The 19,917-nt window shown below is 45.4% G+C and overlaps 1 protein-coding gene across 2 annotated transcripts; it reads left to right on the plus strand.

Annotated features, from left to right (window-relative positions):
* Nucleotides 1-1,815: 1,815 nt before the first annotated feature.
* On the plus strand, nucleotides 1,816-19,212 carry LOC104028262 (glial cell line-derived neurotrophic factor). Of its 2 annotated transcripts, none has more exons than XM_009479250.2 (2): nucleotides 1,816-1,987; nucleotides 18,728-19,212. In XM_009479250.2, exons 1-2 carry the CDS (start codon nucleotides 1,816-1,818, stop codon nucleotides 19,210-19,212), a joined length of 657 nt encoding a protein of 218 aa, XP_009477525.2. The 2 variants fall into 2 exon arrangements, with proteins under 2 accessions (XP_009477525.2, XP_009477526.2); XM_009479251.2 differs by having other exon boundaries at nucleotides 1,816-1,888.
* Nucleotides 19,213-19,917: the final 705 nt, after the last annotated feature.

Below are 19,917 nucleotides of genomic sequence, written 5' to 3' on the forward strand. Positions count from 1 at the left end.
GCGAGCCGGGGCGGGCACCCTCCCCGGGGGCACAAGGCCGCCCCGCAGCCCCCCGGAGAGGTGCGAAGGCAGCAGCCGGCGGGGAAAGCGTGCACCGGGCAGCCGCGTCGAACAGGGCTGGGGGCAGCTGTCATCCCCGGGCGGCGTCCATCGGAGTGCGTGCCGTGGCTGACTGCGGGCAGGGCGACCGGAAAGTGAGAAGGGAGGGTATGCGAGAAGAGAAGGAAAGGGTAAGGAGAAGGGAAAAGAAAGAGGAAAAGGAAGAAAAAGAAGAGGAGGAGAGAAGAAGAAGGAAATGAGAAGGAGAGAGAAACAAGAAAGAGGGAAACGAGAAGGAAAGGGAAAAGGAGAGGAAAATGTTTCCATTTCCCTTTCCTTTCAAAGAAGGAATGGGAAAGGGAAAGGAAAGGGGAAAGGGAAAAAGGAAATATGGAAACAGAAGGGGAAAGGGAAATAGTAAGAGAAAGGGAAAAGGAAAGGAGAAAGGGAAAGAGGAAAGGAAGAGGAAAAGGAAAGGAAAAAGGAAGAGGATAGGGAAAGGAAAAGGAAAGGGGAAAAGGGAAGTGAAAAGGAAAGAGGAAAGAAAAGAAGAGAAAAATTAGAGGAAAGGAAAAAGAGAAAAAGGAAAGAAAAGAAGACTGGGAAGGGAAAAGGAAAATGAAAAGGGAAAAGGAAAGGAAAAGGAGAGGAGAGGGAAAGGAGAAGAGAGAGAAAGGGAAAGGAAGGTTTGCCTGTAGCATGGCAAAGCTGTGCAGCCCTACACCCCAGTTCAGCCCGGTCCACCCCAGCCCAGCCAAGGGACAGGTGCCCTGGCGCTGCCCGGGTGCTGGGGGAGGATGAGCACAAGGTGACCTGGCTGCCAGCACAGGGACACGGTGTCCTGGTTTCGGCTGGGATAGAGTTAATTTTCTTCCTAGTAGCAGGCATAGTGCTGTGTTTTGGATTTAGTAGGAGAAGAATGCTGATAACACACTGATGGTTTAGTTGTTGCTAAGTACTGCTTACACTAGTCAAGGACTTTTCAGCTTCCCATGCTCTGCCAGGTGCACAAGAAAACTGGGAGGGGGCACAGCCAGAATAGTTGATCCAAACTGCCCAAAGGGCTATTTCATACCATATGACATCATGCTCAGTATATAAACTGGGGGGTTGGCTGGGGAGCAGCGATCACTGCTTGGGAACTGTCTGGGTATCGGTTGGCGGGTGGCGAGCAATTGCATTGTGCATCACTTGCTTTGTATATTATTATTATTATTATATTGTTACTATTATCATTACTATTTTACTTTATTTCAGTTATTAAACTGTTCTTATCTCAACCCAGGAGTGTTTCTCACTGTTACTCCTCCAATTCTCTCCCCCATCCCATCGGGGTAGGGGGAGTGAGCGAGCGGCTGCGTGGTGCTTAGTTGCTGGCTGGGGCTAAACCACGACACACGGTCACAACCCCATGTCTCTGGGCGCAGGTTCCTAGGACCTGCCTGCCCGCATCCCGCAAAGCAGCTTGCTTGGGCATAGAGGGGCTGGAGGCCATCCTGCACTGCCCTCTCCCACACTGCTCAATGGGAAGAGCCCACCTCTCTTGCTCTGGGAGGCGATGGGGATGGGGATGGGAAGGTGACCTGGGCGCAGGTTGTTTCCCCCTGCTCTGTCCCCGGGCCCGGCCAGGGTGGACCTGGATGATCTGGGGTGTGAGGCTGCGCAGCTTTGTCTCAGGTCTGGCAGGGAAGGGGGCAGGACTGGGGGAGCACAGCAGCTGGGAGCTAACCCTGCATCTCCTCTCTGCCAGGGGCCCGTGTTGGAAGGAGATCTAAGATGAAGTTATGGGATGTTGTGGCTGTCTGCGTGGTGCTGCTCAACACAGTCTCCACCTTGCCCCTGCCCACCGGTAAGATGCCTCCCAAGGGGCCCCCTTCAGTGGTAGAGGGGCCTGAAGACGATCTCTCCCCCATCAGCCTGCTGCCTCCCTATGCTGTGCACAGTGACTGTAAGAAACATTCCCCTTCATAGACACTGCTGTCTATCTTGTTAAACCCACTCCCCTTTGCCCAGGCATCAGGGTGAGGAAAGGACACCCCACTTCCCCCTCCCCCCCCACTTCCCCCCCCCAGTTTCTGCCCCCACTTCTCCCCCACGCAGGGTCAGTGGTTCTGGTCTGGCTCCAGCAGCTCCAAACCAAGTCATCCTCCAAAGCTTGGGGTTGGCAATTGCAGTGGAAATGTCCCCCTTCCCCCTCACCTCCAGCCCTACCTTCCTGGCAGTCATAAGATCCCTTTGGTTGAAAAACCCAGAGAGATGAGAAAGTTAGTTGTATGCAAAGGAGCCGGGAGGAGGATCAGGTATGTACACCTCCCAGTGCAGGCACTGAAACTCCTTCCATACCACTTTAAGCTCCTCTCCATGCTCAGACCTGCCAATGCAATTATTCACTGTCTGTAGTGAGCGCAATTCCTGATGGAGATTGGGCTCCATGGCGGGAGGCACTGTACACATCCTGGAGTGCTGCTGAGTTTCATTAAATCCTCCTTGGATCCTGATCCCAAAATTAGTGTGTCCATGTGGAAATTTACAGAAGAGTAGCGGTGGCAGGGTTAGGAGCTTGATGCAGAGCAATCCACATGAACTGGCTCACAGTAAAACAGCTTACAATCCAAATGACAGATAATAATAATGCCTTGCTAATAATAGGTCTCCTACAATAGCAGATACAGGATTTTCACAGCAGTATGTGAGTGTTATGCTAACACTAGTGGCTTTGTAAAGTGAGAGTTAGTATGACTCAGTAGGAAGTGGCAAAATACATGAATTGTGGAGATATTCACTTAGCAAAGGCAGAGACACAGCTTGGAGGTTGTTCCCTTTGCCCTTGTTCAGCCCTCTCTGTTCAGCTCGTTGCAGGATGCAGACAGTGTCCAGTAATTTGGATTCATTTTTATCTCCTTATCTGGAGGCACGTCCTTTCTCTGCACCTGCTGCAGCTCCAGCCACAGGCAGCCCCACTCTGGTTTCTCTGGGAGCAGCCAGACTAATGCAGCGTGGAGGCACTGAGCAGGGAATCGTGTGCCGTGACTCCACTTTGCATCCCCTCTCCAACATCCATCTCCTCTTCCATCTGTCCCCATGCACGCATATCTATGTCATTCCCCATTTAGTCTTCTGTATTTCCTTTTCTTGCTTGTGTTTTCCCCCTGCTGGAATCTTTCCCAGGCTGCCGCCTCTTCCCATCCCAGCCCAGTCTCCTGCTGCTCGCAGACCAGCAGCCCCTGACGTCCTTTCAGCCTCTCCACGCAGGGAGGTCAGCCAAAAGTGCTTCCTCCCAGGGCTCCAGCCTGCCAGGGCTGCGGGGCTGTCACACGTGGTGATCTTCTCCATGGTGAGCTGCATGACGTAGAAGATACTGGGGCACTGAGCCGTCCTACGAGAGGCAGTGATCAGCTTTTCAGGCCGCTGTGTCGGTCCTCTCTGCATGGGCTTGCTGCAGCGCTGGTGGCAAGAAGAGCATTAGGGGGAAAGCAGTGTGGATGGGAGAGCATTAATGCTCTGTCTTTCCAGGGTGGGAGTATTTGTACAATACTGCTTTTATCTTGAAACTTACTTCTGGGAATGTGGTTCCTGGTGAGCTGATTTCTCCGCAGCAGCTTGAGGGCACAGGTAGCAGTAGCAGTCTTGTCTGTTCCTAGTGTCCAAAACTTCTCATTGTTTCCTCCTTTTTTTCTGTGGATTGGGTAAACAAGAAGTGGGAAGAAAGATGACCTTTGTTTTACCTGAGCTATGGTAGTATCAATAGACAGCCTCTTCCAGAAATCTCTGTTTCCAGGGTACAGACATAGTCTTTGCCAAGCAGAGCTGGGTCGCAGGTTATCGCCCAGGAAAGTCATTTCAGAAAGGGCTGATAGTTTGGTCTCAATCTCTTAACCATGCAGATCACAAATAGACGTGCCTGGCTGCAAGGGGAAAGTAAACAGTGCCATTCTTCACAACAGAAATCGGGGAAAATCCAGGGAGTTCCTGTGATCTTTACACAGCAGTGGTTTACACAGCACCTGTGCCCGAAAGTCAGAAACTCTTCTCTCCGCTACATTGCCAAGTCAGATGAGTCAGGGGAGACCTGCAGAAAGGCAGCTGTAAGAAAGCAGTGAAATACTTTGATCCACTTTTATGCTGGTTTTAGTTGATTTAAAAGCGTGTGGTGTCTGGAGAGCAGTCTGCAAATACAGAGCCCATGAGGCTGATCCTATCTGGGCACATCGCTGCCTTCCTGCTACAGCAGCACTTTGTTCCAGTTACCACTGTCAGTGTCTTTGACATATTTGTTTCTCTCCGCTTACCATTTGGTGGCACACACCCTTCAGCATATGAAAGACGTAGAACGACGTACACAAGAGGAGTCACATCTACACCATGTAGACTTTCGTCTTCGAGGTTTCTCTTACAAGCAGAGGGCAGTATGCCACGAGCATGCAGGCATGCTTGCAGCTCCCTGGCTCGTCTGCTGGTGGACCTGCCGTGTATTAATATCTCTGTGGATACTGTTGGTCAGCTGCTTCACTGAGTGCCTTTGCAGGAGGCAGCTCACAAAGCGGTGAGAGCGCCATCATCACCCATGTTGGCTCATCTGCATAGGGCAGTGTGTGGGTGCTGAGCAGGACTGGGTGCTGTGTGCATTCAAAGAGGGGTGCACTGCTCTCCCCTAAAGTGATCCCCATGCAGGCTGGGTGGGGAGTAGCAGTTGCGCTCCGAGGTGTGCATTGCTCTTACTCCAGGGAGGTCAGGTCTCCCATACACCACCGGCAGTGGGGGTTAGTAGGGTTGTGAGATCATGTCCGGCTCCTAGGGACAGGCCAAACACCTTGCTGGAGCACAGATCTCTTTTCCCAGGCCCTTTGACACCTTTTTGTGTTCTCATTTGATGGGACTGCTTTCTCTGCAAAGTGCTCTGAGGTCACCTGATGCTACCCCCATCTCTTTCAGATTGGCTTGAAATCTTCCTTCCTTCCAGCCTACAGGCAAGGTCCTAATCTCCCAGGTTTATCAGGTGTAATGTGCTGACCTTTGTTGTTCAGGGCAGCAATTAGAGATGGCAGAGGGTGTTGGCAATTGCAGTCTTCTGCATTTTTTACTTGACTGGATGCTGGAGTGAGAGTAGCCTCCATAAATGCAGTGCATTTGAGATTAATCCAGTGTTCGTAGGCGTTTTAGGCATCAGTGTTCATGGGATAGCTTATTTCACATGAAGAAGAGTAGCTGTAGCATTTGTAAAGTTAGAAAACCCTTTCTTTCCATCATGCTACAGTCTGCTGGGGGAAGGACACAATTAGCTTAAATAGCAACTGTGAACAGAACAAATATAAACCAAATTTCTATAAGCTAAAAACTAAGACAGCAGCTTCAGAAGCATGACAGTGCAGAGGGAGCCAAACACTTGGTTTGACTTATATGCAGTTCCCAGTGAATACATTTTGTAACTGCTTGCTGCTGTATGGCCATAATCAACATGCATGTGAGGACTGGAGTATCCTAAGATCCAGGATATGATATATAGTCTCTTGATCAAGTGGGCATCTTTAGTAAGAACTAGTGGTATGCATGTAGAATTAAATGAAAAATCTCACCATAGGCTTTTCCCTCTTAATAGAAGGAAAAGATGTTTCTTTGCATTATAACGACTGAGTTACTCCATGGCCACTGGATGGTCATTTGTTGTTGGAGCTCCTTTGGTATGTTATACCATAACACACTGTGTTATGTGTGCATTATGCCTCTGTTAAACATTCTTTATACTCCTGATAAGGGGTATTTAATGTTAAGTTACTGCATTTAGCTGCAACATTATCAACTAGTATGGAAGGTATCTAGAATAAACAGGGATACTGTAGGGCTCTTTAAGGCAAAAATGGTATTAAATTATACTTCCAAATGAATGCATTTCCTTCCCTACAGTATTTATTAGGCACATTCAGCGTTACGAACCAGAACTCTCATGTTTCTGTCCAGACTTTCCTGCTCAACACACTTATGGTGTGGCATATGCACTTTAGCCTAAGACACCCAGAAGCTACAGAGGTAACCTGCCTGTGCACAGTAAATCCAATGCATTGGAGAGGTATCTGCCACACTGAGCAGGTGCCACACTGCATCATTTGATCTGTGTGTATCCAGTACAGCCGGTGCATCCAGCCAGTGTCAGACCGAGTGTGCCTGTGTCCCTGGGCCAGCATATATATATAAAGTTTGTTTGCATGAGCACACATAGGTTATCTAGGCTTTTAGAAATCTTAAGCATTCAAATTTGCCTTTTTTTTTCATGGGCAAAATTCTAAAAAAAGAAAGAACAGGACACTTCTGGGTAAATCCAGATGCATTTAGCCCTAGAAGCCAATTTCTCCACAGTCTTAGGTATAACTACTGAATATACTCCTGTGAAGGCTGTTCTGAGACTTAAGGAGGAAAGGACTGAAATGCAAGAGAATACAGTTTTATTCTCATTTTAACAGTTATCCTTTGTTTAAAGTTTTATGTCTTTGCTCCTTTTCAATTTAGGGACCACAAAAATTTCCCAGTGGAAGTGTGGATCCTTTTAGATGTTTTGCAGGTGCGGGTTGCTAGATAACATACCTGAACATTCTTTTCTTGGTCACTTTTCATAGGCTTCTTCAATATATTTTAGAAATCCCTGTGTTCAGGGTCTGCAGATGACAAGCTGTGAAACCTCTCTTGGAAGGCTGAAGAATTCAGCTGTGTAGTGACTACTGATGAATTGATGGGGGAGGTATTATTTGTCCACTAGAATAGGATCCTCAGATTGATAGGTTGTAATGTCTTTGTAAATTATACTGTTCCTGATTAGGACTGCATAAAGTAAGTTTAAAATATTTAAAGTTACAGAGGTTGAGAGAAGCCATTGGGGTCATCGAGTCCCATCCCCCATAACTGCAGATGATCAGGGATGAATATCTAGTGCAAATATCCAGTCCTCATTCCCCACGCACACTACCAAGCAACTGCAACTTAAAACTTGTAGTACATAGGCAAAACCGCATATAACTACACTTGTTGAGGAGTCTCATACTTCAGAGGTAATAAGCTAATGACAAGTAATAAATGAGGAATACTAAATATTGCAACATAACCATGTTCAGGATCATCAGATATCTAAATAGGCCACTGCCACATTAGTGCTGGTAGAATGGTTAACACTGCACAACCGTCATTTTTGACAAAACCAGCTGTAGTTTCTGATCAAGTAATATTTGGTAAGGGGAACCAAAGGAAAGATTTCAATGATTCTTGGAAATCCAGTCCTAAGAAGAAAGAAGAGAAGAAAGAAAACAGAATCAAAAAGATTTATTTGAGAAAGGTACAAACAAAGCATTAAGACACAAAATATACATTAGAGTATGTCTATTTTTAAGGACAGAAAATTAATTATGTAAGACATTTCAAATATCAGCATTCTTTTTAAGGAATAAAGCCACATTGTATGACACTAGCAGATATTTAGGCTTTTGCCTTTGTGTGTATTGGTACAGCACTTAAACTGAAACCTGCAGGTACATTTCTTTGAAGTCAGTGGGACTTGTACAAATGCTTTAACGATTATTGGACAGGAATAGGCTTCAAAAGAAGCAAACGCTGAAATCAAAATACTTGTTTTCCTGCGTCTAGGCCAGGCAGCGTTACAGCAGGTATGCCAAAACTTCTCAGGTGGCCATGTCTTTAGAGGCAAGCTGGTCATATCCACTTTAACTAACAAGCTACATACAAATATCTGGACTACCTCTGCTCCCATCCCAAGCGGGATGCAAGGGGAAAGTAAACAGTGCTGTTCTTCGCAACAGAAATTTCTTTGGCAAAACCAGCAATTACTCAGGAAATTTCTGACAGGGAGGTGTGGATCCAGCATATTGGCTGGAAAGGGAGCAGAACTCTTTGGAGCCCAGCTGCCTCTAAGCAGCTGCTAACACCATCTGACAGGTCGTGGTCCACACATCCCAGTGTGGGACCTCCTGCAGCAGAGCACATAGCACCTCTCCTAGAGCGAGGGACTGATTATTATAATAAGAACATTTTCTGAACTGCAATATTAAAACTTTTCATATTGTTCCTATTGTAAACAGGTTGAAATGCAGGTAGTGAAAGGTAGTAGAAGAACGCGTATTATTTATAGGTCAGATCAAAATCTGATGGCAGCAGAGATTGTCACAGTAGGGGCATCAGCCATGGTTTTGCCCGGGCAGCTCTGCTTTACTGCCCCAGGGAAGAGACTGGGATAGGGTCCCTTCCTGCTGCTTTGCTGCCTGTGTTTGTTTCTTGGGGACACTCCTATAACCCAATGGGAGATGCCGTGTAAGAGCACAGGCAGCCCAGGAACAGTTGCTTGACTGGAGTAGGGTTGAGCTGTTGTTGCAGTGACACTTCTGCTGTTATTTCTGTTACGCTGTTCCTGTTCAGTGAGCTGTCACTAAAGTGGGGCTGGGTGACCAATGTGGGGGGTAACTGATGTTGTGCAAGGGCTGGGCTGGATCACTTCTGCACCAGGAACACTAAAGAGAATTTCTTTTTATTACCAACAGTATTTTCTCTGTTAAAGCCTCAGTGCCGTGCCTGTTAGCTGGCTGCATGCCTTCTTGCTAATAGAGGTCATTGGTTTGGGGTCCCAGTCATATATCCTCATTTAAGGCACTTGCAGGGATGGGACAGAACCAAATATTAAGCATAAACCCAGGTTTTACTGGGAAGCTGGATATTTATTCAGCATGGTATGGATTTGGAGGGGTACAAGGCTTTAGTGAGGAGACATGGTGGGCAACAAGGCAGGTATGTGCTTCACCCAGGTTTGGCTCCTGCTCAGTCAGTGGCTTCAGGCAGGGCACTGCCACTTTTTATTTTTCCCCCTTTTACAGTGTTTATGCTGTAACTTCTTCAGATGCAGAGACTGCCTCGTGGGTGCTCGAGTACCCACACAGCCCTGTACAATAAGGCCCTAGTGCAGATGGGCTCCTGGCAGCTACTGCAGGAGCTGTCACAAATACTCAAGAGCAACCACTGAAAAGCTGTCTGGTCCTCAGTGCTTCAGAGCTGGTTTTTCAAAGCTCTGAATCAGAGGTGAGACCACATCCTCTTGGTGCTCCTTTGCTACTTGACTACCAGATGAGACACCCCTTTTCCCAGGGGCCAGAGGAGGGATCCAGCCCCAGGTGCCAGCCCAAAGTTAGGCAGGATCTTGTGAACAACTCCTGCCTGGACCAGACAAAGAACAAGAAACTCTTGTGGACAGGTCAGCTTGCAAGGCAGCTTCCTTTACTTCATCCAATTCACCTGGACTTGCTTTTTCCTTCTGTTACTAGGTCATTCCCCCAACTGGCAGCAATTATGATGGTCCTGTTGTTTCTCCCCTTTCTTCTCCTGGTAGGAACCAGTATTTCATACCTGTGAGAAAGCAGGCAAAGGATGCAAGGGGAGACACTGCCAAGCATGGCAGTTTGAAAATACGAAGTGCTCTGCAGATTTGCCATTATGACCAACACATGGGAAGCAGCAGGGTTAGCTAGTGAGCTACAAACGCAAAACTTGGCTGCTCCATTAGGAACAAGTACACCAGGTAGGTTAACCCTGTGCCTTTTTCCAGTGCTGCCTTATCGTATCTGACTGGTGTGAGTGGCCCCAGAGTCATCCTCCAGGTTACTTAGAACTTTACTTTGATGAGAGACAAGTGACACTGGTGAGAGGCTCCATTTCTAAGGGGTCTCTGAGTCGGAGGGGAGGATACAGTGTTTCCTGGGAGCTGGCGAGGGAGGGAGTGAGGTAGTGAACCAGAACTGTATTAAACATTTAAAGATGAGCTGACCCTGGTATGTTTGATGCTCTGTTTACTGATGGATGCAACTGACTGGTTTCTATTTCACTCTTAGCCTCACAGATTTTCATGCAAGGCATGAAAGCAAAGTCATGCCTCAGACAGGTGATATTTTAATTGTTTAAATCCTGAAAACTTTTCAGTATAACTAGTTTTAACACCTGCCTTTGCTTTGATGCCTGGATGATAGGCTCTGTTTTTCATTAAAAGTATTTAATTTTTAATAAAATAAATGTTTTATCTCCGCCACAGTTCACACCTTTTTACTTTACAAAGCAGACTGATCATCACACTGGTAATTTTAACCTCACTAAGGTCACACTTCCACAAACAGGTTACTCCAAGGGTCTCTTAAAGTATGCCTTTGTGGTGTGAGATGGGGAGATTCTGTGTTTGGATAGGGCTTGTCCACTATAATAAGTACCTGAAAACATTACTGCAAAGCAAGCTAAAGACAAAAATAATTAATGAATAAATGGTATACCACAGTCATCTGCATAAGCAGCAAAAAATGAGGATAATTCATTGCAGTCACAGTTAGAGGCACATTAATATTTCCCACTAGCAAATGATTTAAGAAGAAACATCTTTGTGAGTATAACTTTGGAGGAAACTTAAAAAACAACCAGGAAAGAAAGGAAATTAAAATATTTTAGTTAAGAAGGTCCCAGATTAAAGTACCAGAACTGTTTTGAAAAAGGGCCATTTGATCCTAACACAGATCTGGATCTGAATTTTCTAAATAATGCTTATCATTATAATGAGCTGGATTAACCTCCTTGAACTTTGAAATCATACTTTAAACAAGAGTCTGAATGCTGCTGTTTGAACTTCTCCAATTGAAAGACAACTGTGCTTAAGTGAAATATTCTGGTAATTTTATTAAATGTTTGGCCTGAACTTTTGATGTAGTAGCTATGCAATCCCACAAATGCATGCATAAAAGCTACAATGTAAAATAAAAATTTAATTTTATCATTTTTAGTATACCTTATGTGACTTTTATTATATCACTTTAACTCAGGATATGCAAAGTGCCAAATGATGCTACAGTGATGTAATTACATTTTCCCAGGATCAGTATAGAAAACTATTCCTTAAAGTACAGTTTCCAATAACTTAAAACGTCAAGTTTTATGAGATTTTAAAAAAAAGGAAAACCCACTTATATAAATTATTATTTTGCAATTAATAGAATTTAAGCTTTTCTTGTAAACCATAATAGACAGCATGGTCAGAAGAGACTAGTTAGCCTTTTAAATCCATCACCAAAATGAGTAACTGGATTTTTTTCTCAAAAGCTGGAGATCTGTCTTTTCCCACTGAAATCAATTTGTGGTCAGGTACAAACCGGTTGTTTCTTGCTCTACCATGCTGGGTTACTGCCACTGTGGGGGAATATTTGGCTTTAAAATAAATCTGTTGCTAGTGAAATCAAAGGAATAGTTTTACAAAATGTAATTGTGGTCACATTTGAACAGACAGAAATAAATTGTTCATTTTTCCTTAATGGAAACTGTTTTCTTGAGAATGTGATGAGTTTGGATTGGATATTTGTTTAGACCTATTTTATGTAGAAGTCTGTCTGAACACTGTATAATTTATTCTTCTAAAAAGCGCAGGCATCAGATCCCAGTCCTGCTGGCACGCAGTGTCTCTAATTAATTGGAAATGCAAAGGCAGGCTCTGGGGGGTTTGCAGCAGGGAGGATGCCCAGAGGAAGGCACATTTCCCTGCATGCCCAAAAGCAAAGCTCCAGGGTGGCTTTCTGCAGAGGTTGGTGGGGAGCACCATGGGTGTTTGGCTGCAGGAGCCTGCGCCCATATGTGCTGCCAGCTCTTGCAGTGACCAGGGGACAGGGACTGTGCTCAGGGATGGGCAGGTCAAAGCCTCAGGTTCCAGAGAGCAGCAGTGAGGCAAGAATTTCAGTTTGCGTTCAAGAGGGGTGTTCCTAACCCAAAAGGTTGGGTCAAAACGATGATCTGAGTGTGCCCTAAAGGTTCAGAAAGCAAGCAGACAGCAAGCAGACGATGCAAATGCTCTTGTTTTTTTAAATGTCTTTTAAATGAGTCTCATTTCTTTAGTTTTGTTTGACTCCTGGAGTTTTGGATGTTTGGTGTTGACCAACTCTGTGCCCAGCCTGGTCACTCTTCTGGATTCCTATGTTCACCAGTCCTGTGATGTTTCGTTCTTTCCTTCTTTACTTTTTATTCATTTTCTGATCCTGTGAGATACTCCTGGCAGATCAAGAGCCCTGGTTCAGCTGGACATGGAAGACCGATGGGGTCTGTGAGCCTTTTTGCCATGCTGTGAACAAGATACACAGAGGCCCTGTGCCCCCCGAGGGAGGATTTTACATTTCCAGGATGTATGGTCCTTTCCCTCAGGGAATGCCTGCTTTGAGGTGCATCACACTCATGTATGTGTGAGCCAACCTTCACTAACCTATATTGAGCACGTGCTGTTGTGGGCTATCCCATCCTATCTTGTCCTGTCCTGTCCTGTCCTATCCTATCCTATCCTAGGTGGCTTCAGATTTTTAAATTCTAATTCCTTCACACCCTGGAGCCAGGGACTACTGCTCAGAGAAGATCTTTACTGCCTTTATTGCCATAGTATCTGAGCATTTTCTGCTGGCACTTTGTACATTCGTACGTGTAAATACAACACACATATACACACATCCAAACTGTATATCTTATAAGAAGGGATAATAATATGTGCTTTTCCCAGGGATGTGAAATCCCCACGGAAAGCTCTGTCTGCTGTACAGTCAAGTCAGTGCAGTCCATACAGTATTAGAGAAGCAAAGCTGCCAGGCTGTTGGCCTTCATTCTGAGACTATAAATGGTTTTTAAACAGTGTTTGAGACAGAGGGGTAACTAAGTAAAACAGATCATGGCTCAGTCAAGTGGCTTTATTCAGGTTACAAAACAGCATGCTATGCCAAGGCAGCCCCTATGAGTGTGGTGGTGTTCCCTAGCCACGCAGCTCGGCTCGGCACCCTCTTCACCCCCAGCAGCACTTACTGCAATGCAGAGACCAAACAAGTGCTTGGCAGGCGGTGGCTGTGGTGTGGGGAGGTCTCTCGGCATCCCTGGAGCACATCTACCAAGTGCCCGTCAGGGTGGGGCAGTCCTGCTGTCAGTCTTCTCTGCCTTCCCTGCTGTCCATTAGCCTTTTATGGTCTTTAGTCCTTGGTCAGTGGTTATTGCTTCTTCATGTATGATGTCTGGTGGTAGCTTCCTTAGCATTTATCTCTAGTGCCTTGTTTCAACCCATCATGCCTTGTGTTAATGCTGGCATTTCTATTTGGTTGCCCAGGGTCCTACTTCAAGAGTTTTTTATGGCATTTTGTTTCGGGCTCTCAGGCTTCACACCCATACTTATTGAACAACTGAATATCCCTACTGAGTCATGACTGGCTCCTTGGCGTAGGCCACTAAATCAACTCTCACTTCACTCTTGACTGTCAAGGTTTCTTCAAACCCCTGCGAGCCACTCAGTGAATGTTTGTAGTCACACCGATGACTACGCTTTGTTAAGCAGCAGAAAATTAGTACCAAGCCACATCCAATCAGTATGAGCCCCATTGCTTGGGTCCATGATTCAGTGGTTGCTAGGTCCAGCTGCGCTTGATGCAGTACCAAGAGCAAAGGCCCACACCACTGAGTGTGTGTTGAAACTCAGCTTTTTGGGATTGTGTTGAGGCTGGTTGATTGTGGGGGATTGGAGGTGTTCCTCAAACAGTGCTAAGTTTTGGAAGCAAAATTGAAGCACATTGGCAGTCCAGTTGGAATGTGCCAAAAAGTGCATCGTTGCATTGATCATGACTAGTTTGGGCCTCCACAGGTAGAGGGTGTTGTTGCTTACAACAACTTGCAAGGACTCACTGGGTAGCCCAGTAATGCAGCTGCATTGTGGTTAATGTTGTGTACACACATAGTCCCATAACAGCATGTGTCGTTGTAGGTGGGCAGACACTGACCGGGTCCAGCACATTTCCTTGAGGGGGGCTCTGTGCCCACCCACTGGTTCCCTAATATCACTCATGTGCCTTGTGTCTCCTCTGGACAGATTTGGATATCTGTTTGGGATATTTTCCGGTCTCCTGGGCTGAAGGGGAAGTCTACCCTGGAGACAAAAAATTGGCATTCATCTTACTCATAGTGCTGCATCCTTCCCAGCGAATCTCCCAGCAATAGGGGATGAGCCGAGTACGGATCCTTGGCTCTGTTAGACATATCAGCCACGCACACTTCATACCAGGTTACAGCTTGGAGCGCTTCTTGCATGGTTTGTGTTAGAGCCCCAGTGAGATTAGCAAGATCGGCCATGCTGCCAATTACCCCATCTTCTGGTTGCAGCAAGTCCATGTGTGTAGGTAGGGCTCCTCTAGTTGGATACCCTGTTGTCCTGATTACTTGATCTACTTTTTCCCCTACTGCTTCCACCTTCTGCCATGTTGACACCCCATGCCTGCATTAGCAGCGTTGCATAGGGCTCATCTACGGTGTGTTTCCTCCACCTTAAGTATCATAGGCCACTTGCAGCACAGAAGGCTCTCATCAACATTAGCTCCCTTGGTGCAGTTGAGGTAGTCATCACGCATGAACCAGGATAGATGTCAGCATGGGCTCCAAGCAGGGACACGGTCCACAACATGGGCCTTTCCCCCTCTTTATCCACCCTCCAGGGCATACTTGGATTGGCTTGGGCAGGACAGTGCTTGGACCCTATAACTGTCTGTTTAATATTTAACCAAAGTAGACTCCTGTATATAGCACTGTTGCAGGTGTAGGTGACATTTTTGTACCTGGATTGCAAGCAGTTTAAAAAGGATGTGCCTAGTTGGTTTGTTATCTCTTCAGGTAATCCACAGTTTTGTTTCTCCCTTCTTAGATGGGGGGAGACTTACTTCCCTCACTGCAAAGGCAGCATACCAGATTTGGGATAAATATGAGGCTGAAAGTTGAAGACAAGAGTCTCCACGTATAGGTTGGGTTTCTCTGTAACAATCTCCCAGCTCCTTCCTGATGGTTGACCCTTGCATGGATTTCATTAAACCCTAGTATACTTCCCTGATGGTTGTATTTCACTCTCCACAACCAACATCTCATTGTGTCGTACTGTTGCTACAAGGGTTGGGCCAGAAATATGTGACAGAGGTGTGGGCTGGGGTAGTCACAGTAATATGAGGGAGAAATTTGAAGGTGAGAGTGGGGAATGGCACAGCTAGAGCCATCTCCACAGGGCCACATCCTTCCCCTATTGGGTTATAAGCTAAGAAACCTAGAAACCACCCGGTCCCACAGCAACAAGAACAAGTACCTCCTGCCAAACTCCTCTCCATCTGTATCTGTGCCAGGGCCAAGGTTGTACTTCAGTGATGGGGGCTGTGCCAGCTCCATGTGGATCATCTTGCTTGATTGAGTCTAGCAAGGTATCTACCCCTTCTTTCTTTTAAGGAACATAGCCCACCCATTGCCTTGACCTGGACCTTGCTCAGTAGGGCAGTATTTGTATGGTGTAGGCAGACCAACCCGTCCTACAACAGAGCCAGGTGGTGCATCCAATGGACACATCTATCCAAGCTACCCCCTTCCAGTAGGTATGGCTCATAGTGGGTATTTTGGTACCTGCTACAGAGTTAATGACAGAAGAGTGCAAGAAGGGTGCACTTACCATTGGTTTCACAGGCTTATGGGGCTTGGCACAAGGTCCTGCTTTGTTCAGGTACTGTATAGCTGTAAAGGTAGCAGCCATCCCTCCTTCATGTCTTTTCACAGTCACTGGTCTGGGAGATTGTTGCCATTAGAATTGGATACCTGTAAAACACAGTGGAATTCACTTTTCCCAGTCCCAAATTCTACAGTTTATAGGATCCCACTTCCCATGTGTCACCCTCATTATGTGAAGGTACAAGTCTAGAGAACAAATCTTATGAGGAGCAGCTGAGGGAACTGGGGTTGTTTAGTCTGGAGAAGAGGAGGCTGAGGGGAGACCTTATCGCTCTCTACAGCTACCTGAAAGGAGGTTGTAGTGAGGTGGGGGTTGGTCTCTTCTCCCAAGTAACTAGCGATAGGACAAGAGGAAATGGGTTCAAGCTGCGCCAGGGGAGGTTTAGATTGGATATTAGGAAAAATTTCTTCACGGCAAGGGTAGTCAAGCCTTGGAACAGGCTGCCCAGAGAGGTGGTGGAGTCACCATCCCTGGAAGAGTTCAAAAAATGTTTAGACATGGCACTTTGGGACATGGTTTAGTGGACATGGTGGTGTTGGATTGATGATCTTAGAGGTGCTTTCCAACCTTAATGATTCCTAGTTTTACTTTCATTAAAAAATAATCCAGCCACCAAGCCAGGAAACATGAAATTAATTATTACTCTACCCTTAATTGGTTTAGTGGTGGACTTGGTAATGTTAGGTTAATGGTTGGACTGGATGATCTTAAAGGTCTTTTCCAACCTAAACGATTCTATGATTCTAAGATTGCCTGCAGACTCTTTTACTAGTCTGCACTATTTTGCTGGAGCCGTCCATGAAAAACTGTATACTTCTGATTCGTCCCTATTTTATCATAGAAGGGGGCTTCTAGGATGTGGCTGCTTTGGAGTGGGGTCCATATTCCTCCTTAAGTGCAGATGCACTGTGTTTCAGCAGGTTTTTGCACTAACAGAGTTAACATCCTGCTGCCCTCATCTCCTGTATATTTGGCACTTCTGTTGAGGATATAAAGGTGTACCTTTGCTAGGCAATGGGACGCAGCCTTGTGTCTTCTTCTGTTAACATATTCCATGCCACCGCATGTGGGCTCGGTATATTTGCTGCCTGGTCTCCCATCAGGGCTCCTGTGTGTTATAGTGCTTATTAGGGAAATGTGGTGCTGAGCCTTTGCCTAAGGAGCTGTTCCTATCTCAGCACCTGACCAGGTGAGAGTCTTCATGACTCAGTGGAGGTACCAACCCCCGGCCAGGTGCACTGTGTTAGGTATCACCTTTCCCAATATTTGCAGTTCCTGGGACATTCATAGGGGTCCTTCTGGAGATGGAGCCCCCTTATATGCAGGGCTGGGTGCGTGACACTGGTCTGTTATGTGGGTGGGTGCTTAGGAGTTAAGTACAGAAAGAAGCATCCTCTTAGGTCTTCATGCAAAGGAAGTGAATGCTCAAAGACTTGATTTTTGGCACAATGACTGAGGAAAAAAAGCCTCAATACTGCAATGTTGTTTACTTGTTTAAGAGACAATGTTGTGGTTTAGCCCCAGCCAGCAACTAAACACCATGCAGCCGCTCGCTCACTCCCCCTGCCTTGATGGGATGGGGGAGAGAATTGGAGGAGTAAGAGTGAGAAACATTCCTGGGTTGAGATAAGAACAGTTTAATAATTGAAATAAAGTAAAATAGTAATGCTAATAGTAACAATATAATAATAATAGTAATAACAACAATATACAAAGCAGGTGATGCACAATGCAATTGCTCACCACCCGCTGACCGATACCCAGACAGTTCCCGAGCAGCAATCGCTGCTCCCCGGCAAACCTCCCCCCCAGTTTATATACTGAGCATGACGTCATATGGTATGGAATAGCCCTTTGGTCAGTTTGGATCAACTATTCTGGCTGTGCCCCCTCCCAGTTTCTTGTGCACCTGGCAGAGCCTGGGAAGCTGAAAAGTCCTTGACTAGCATAAGCAGTACTCAGCAACAACTAAAAACATCAGTGTGTTATTAACATTCTTCTCCTACTAAATCCAAAACACAGCACTATGCCTGCTACTAGGAAGAAAATTAACTCTATCCCAGCTGAAACCAGGACAGATAATCATTAATAATAGAACATAAGGGCACCCACACAAGGGCTCCTGACAGCCTGACCCTACATTAAATCACTGTATTCACTAAAGCAGATCACACCGAGGGATTTAGTCCATGGGAAGTTTAAAGATTTCAAAATATGATTTTATTCCAAATCATGATGAAAAGCTGAAATCTCAGAATGTTTCAGAAGAACATGTTCAATTTCACTCTCCTTGAAGTGGTTTATTCTGCTAGTATCAAAACATTTTATTGACTTCACCATTTAATTTACTTGAATAATTTATCTCTACCAGAGTATATATCAAATTAAAAATGAAATAGATATTTTAATTTCATAAAAAGAAAATGCATTAATAACATTTCCCTTGAAAATTAACATAATACTTCTATTCTGACCTATTTCTCCTCAATCTAATCAGCATCTTGTGATGTGAAATAGTTCCATGAGAAATTTTTCAAAAGCTCTGATAATAATTGTCCCCTAAAAGCATTAAAAAAAGCAGGCATTCAGCCAGGAATAATAGCTCAACCTGGCACCCCAGGAAATTCCTCCTCCTGTCCTGCCCAAAAACCTTATTGATAGGTGGCTTTGGCAAAACTAACCACTGCTGGTGTGAAAAGACAACAATTAACAATTATAATCACAAAATTGCTTTAAAGAAACCTCATCCTTTTGCCACTTTGCTGGGAAGAGCCTGTATAACCTCTCTACAGTAGCTTCATACAGCCATTAACTAATATTTATATAATGACATGCTTTTCTTTCCCTTGATTTTGATGGGGCTTATTCAATATTGAAAGATGTGCAAGAGTGCTACAAAGCAGACACCTAGAGAGATACATACATATCTCATTTCTTTTTCCCCAAATGAGTTTCCATGATTATCTAAACCATTCCAAATTCTCCCCAATTTCTGAGGGTCCTGGGTGCACTCTCTGAAGTAATGGGCAGGGCAGCTTGCATGTGTCTTAACATTTTTGAGCCATGAATGAATAAACTTCCATTAATGACAACTGACATGACAAAGCTTTTCCTCTCTTTCCCAAACAGCTAATATGCCAGAGGATTATCCAGATCAGTTTGATGAGGTAGTGGACTTTATTCAAACCACCATTAAAAGACTGAGGAGGTCGACGGATAAACAGACTCCGATTTTTTCTAAGTGGGAGAGAAACCGGCAAAACGCAGCCACAAACATAGAGAATTCCAGCAAAAAGGGAAGGAGGAATCAAAAAGGCAAAACTCGAGGATGTGTCCTAACAGAAATACATTTAAATGTGACTGACTTGGATTTAGGATATGAAACCAAAGAAGAGCTAATTTTCCGGTATTGCAGTGGATCTTGTGATGCAGCTGAGACCACGTATGACAAAATTTTAAAAAATTTAACCAGAAAGAAAAAACTAGTCACTGACAAAGTAAGGCAAGCTTGTTGTAGACCCACAGCCTTTGATGATGACCTGTCCTTTTTAGACGATAACCTGGTTTACCACATACTGAAAAAACATTCCGCAAAAAGGTGTGGATGCATCTGACTGCTGCGCGCTGGAGGCGGCTTCAGTTTTGCATTCCTGCTACGATGCAAAGAGAGGGACCAAGGTTCCCGGGGAAGCGTCTGCTCAGAGTGGAGAAAAGAGGACCAAGAACGCAGAACAAGGGGTCGTGGGAGCCCGGGGGGGGGGGGGGGGGGGGGGGGGGAAGGTGTGAGGTGGCGTAGGAGGATGGAGGCTTTTGAAGTCCTACAGGAAAGTAAATAAAAGCTCAGGTGGAGATGCCCATGGCTGGATGGTGTGCATGCTCCCTTTCCCATTTGACACAGTCCACTGTCAGTGAGACTCAGATCCATGAGGAATGTGCTTAAAAACACAACCCTGCTGTACCACGCTGTGTTGTAGTTATCCCATCCATGCCAGGAAGCTTAGCTGAGAAGTAGCTTAGGAGTACCTTACTCATCCCCTGCGCCCTCAGCTTTACTGAAAGACACATTGTACTATTGCTCATTGAAGGGTGGTTCCTAAGCACTTAGGACAACTTCTAAACTATAAGAAGATTAATCTCGTAAGTAAGATGATATTGGACAAATATCAAAATTCCCAGGCTTAAGTTCTCTAGGGCCAGTATCAATACAAAGCAAAACAGTTCCACTTACTGGTTAAATTTGGTTATTTCTATCTCATGTTTCTTCAAAATGAGCGTAGGATTTCATTCTTCTGGTACCTATGAAAACAAGTTGAGTTTTT

This window comes from Pelecanus crispus, chromosome W, assembly GCF_030463565.1.
Source record: "Pelecanus crispus isolate bPelCri1 chromosome W, bPelCri1.pri, whole genome shotgun sequence".
Classification (NCBI taxonomy): domain Eukaryota; kingdom Metazoa; phylum Chordata; class Aves; order Pelecaniformes; family Pelecanidae; genus Pelecanus; species Pelecanus crispus.

What these genes read in the sequence shown, in the direction of transcription:
- LOC104028262 (XM_009479250.2), top strand. Translation starts at nt 1,816, where the DNA reads ATGAAGTTATGGGATGTTGTGGCTGTCTGCGTGGTGCTGCTCAACACA. An exon ending in CTATGCTGTGCACAGTGACT is followed by an intron (nt 1,988 to 18,727) that starts GTAAGAAACATT and finishes TTTCCCAAACAG; the next exon opens with CTAATATGCCAGAGGATTAT.